This window comes from Buceros rhinoceros, unplaced genomic scaffold (genome assembly GCF_000710305.1).
Source record: "Buceros rhinoceros silvestris isolate BGI_N320 unplaced genomic scaffold, ASM71030v1 scaffold3439, whole genome shotgun sequence".
Classification (NCBI taxonomy): domain Eukaryota; kingdom Metazoa; phylum Chordata; class Aves; order Bucerotiformes; family Bucerotidae; genus Buceros; species Buceros rhinoceros.
Window position 1 is genome coordinate 153,824 of NW_010429632.1, and position 529 is coordinate 154,352.

Consider the following 529-nt stretch of genomic DNA (forward strand, 5'->3'; position numbering starts at 1 on the left):
TTTATTTTACCTCCTGCAAAAAGAGTTGTCACAAATGATTCTGAACTACATAGGGAAGAAGCACTGAAAATCAGCACACAAACAGGAGTTGGCGTAAGAAGGAGCAGAGCTGTGCCTCTGCAATGTTACTGAAGAGGCTACATGAGGCCCTCAATTGAAAAGGCAAAGCCACGGAGAAATTTCTCTCCCCAGCTACTGTGAAAAGTAGCTGGGGAAAACTTATGGCTCAGTGCCAACCTGCAGTCCTGTCCTGAACAATGCTCCCTGTCTCTGCAGGAGAAGCTCTGCCTGAGGCACACAGTGGCCTAAGGACCATTTACACCTTGAATCGCTACGGTACCTGCCACCTTGGAGTTGTACGCAACTCCCACGCCGCAGATGTTGTTGTTGGCAGCAGCGGACACCTCTCCCGCACACCTTGTCCCGTGGCTGCAAAAGGGAAGACAGAGACACCATGTGAACGCCGCTAATGCAGGTGCTGAATTGAGCTGGTTCACCACCACCTTGTTTACGCCTCAGCTCCCAGCTC

The 529-nt window shown here is 51.2% G+C and overlaps 1 protein-coding gene across 1 annotated transcript in view; it reads right to left on the minus strand.

The window, feature by feature from the left end:
• PCSK2 (proprotein convertase subtilisin/kexin type 2) overlaps positions 1–529 on the minus strand; it is a gene marked incomplete at its 5' end in the record, with an annotated part of 82,928 nt that overhangs the window by 24,508 nt on the left and 57,891 nt on the right. Inside the window, one exon of the mRNA XM_010142693.1 lies at positions 341–429. Within this exon, the coding sequence (XP_010140995.1) occupies positions 341–429 (89 nt within the window). The remainder of the gene's footprint in view (positions 1–340; positions 430–529) is intronic.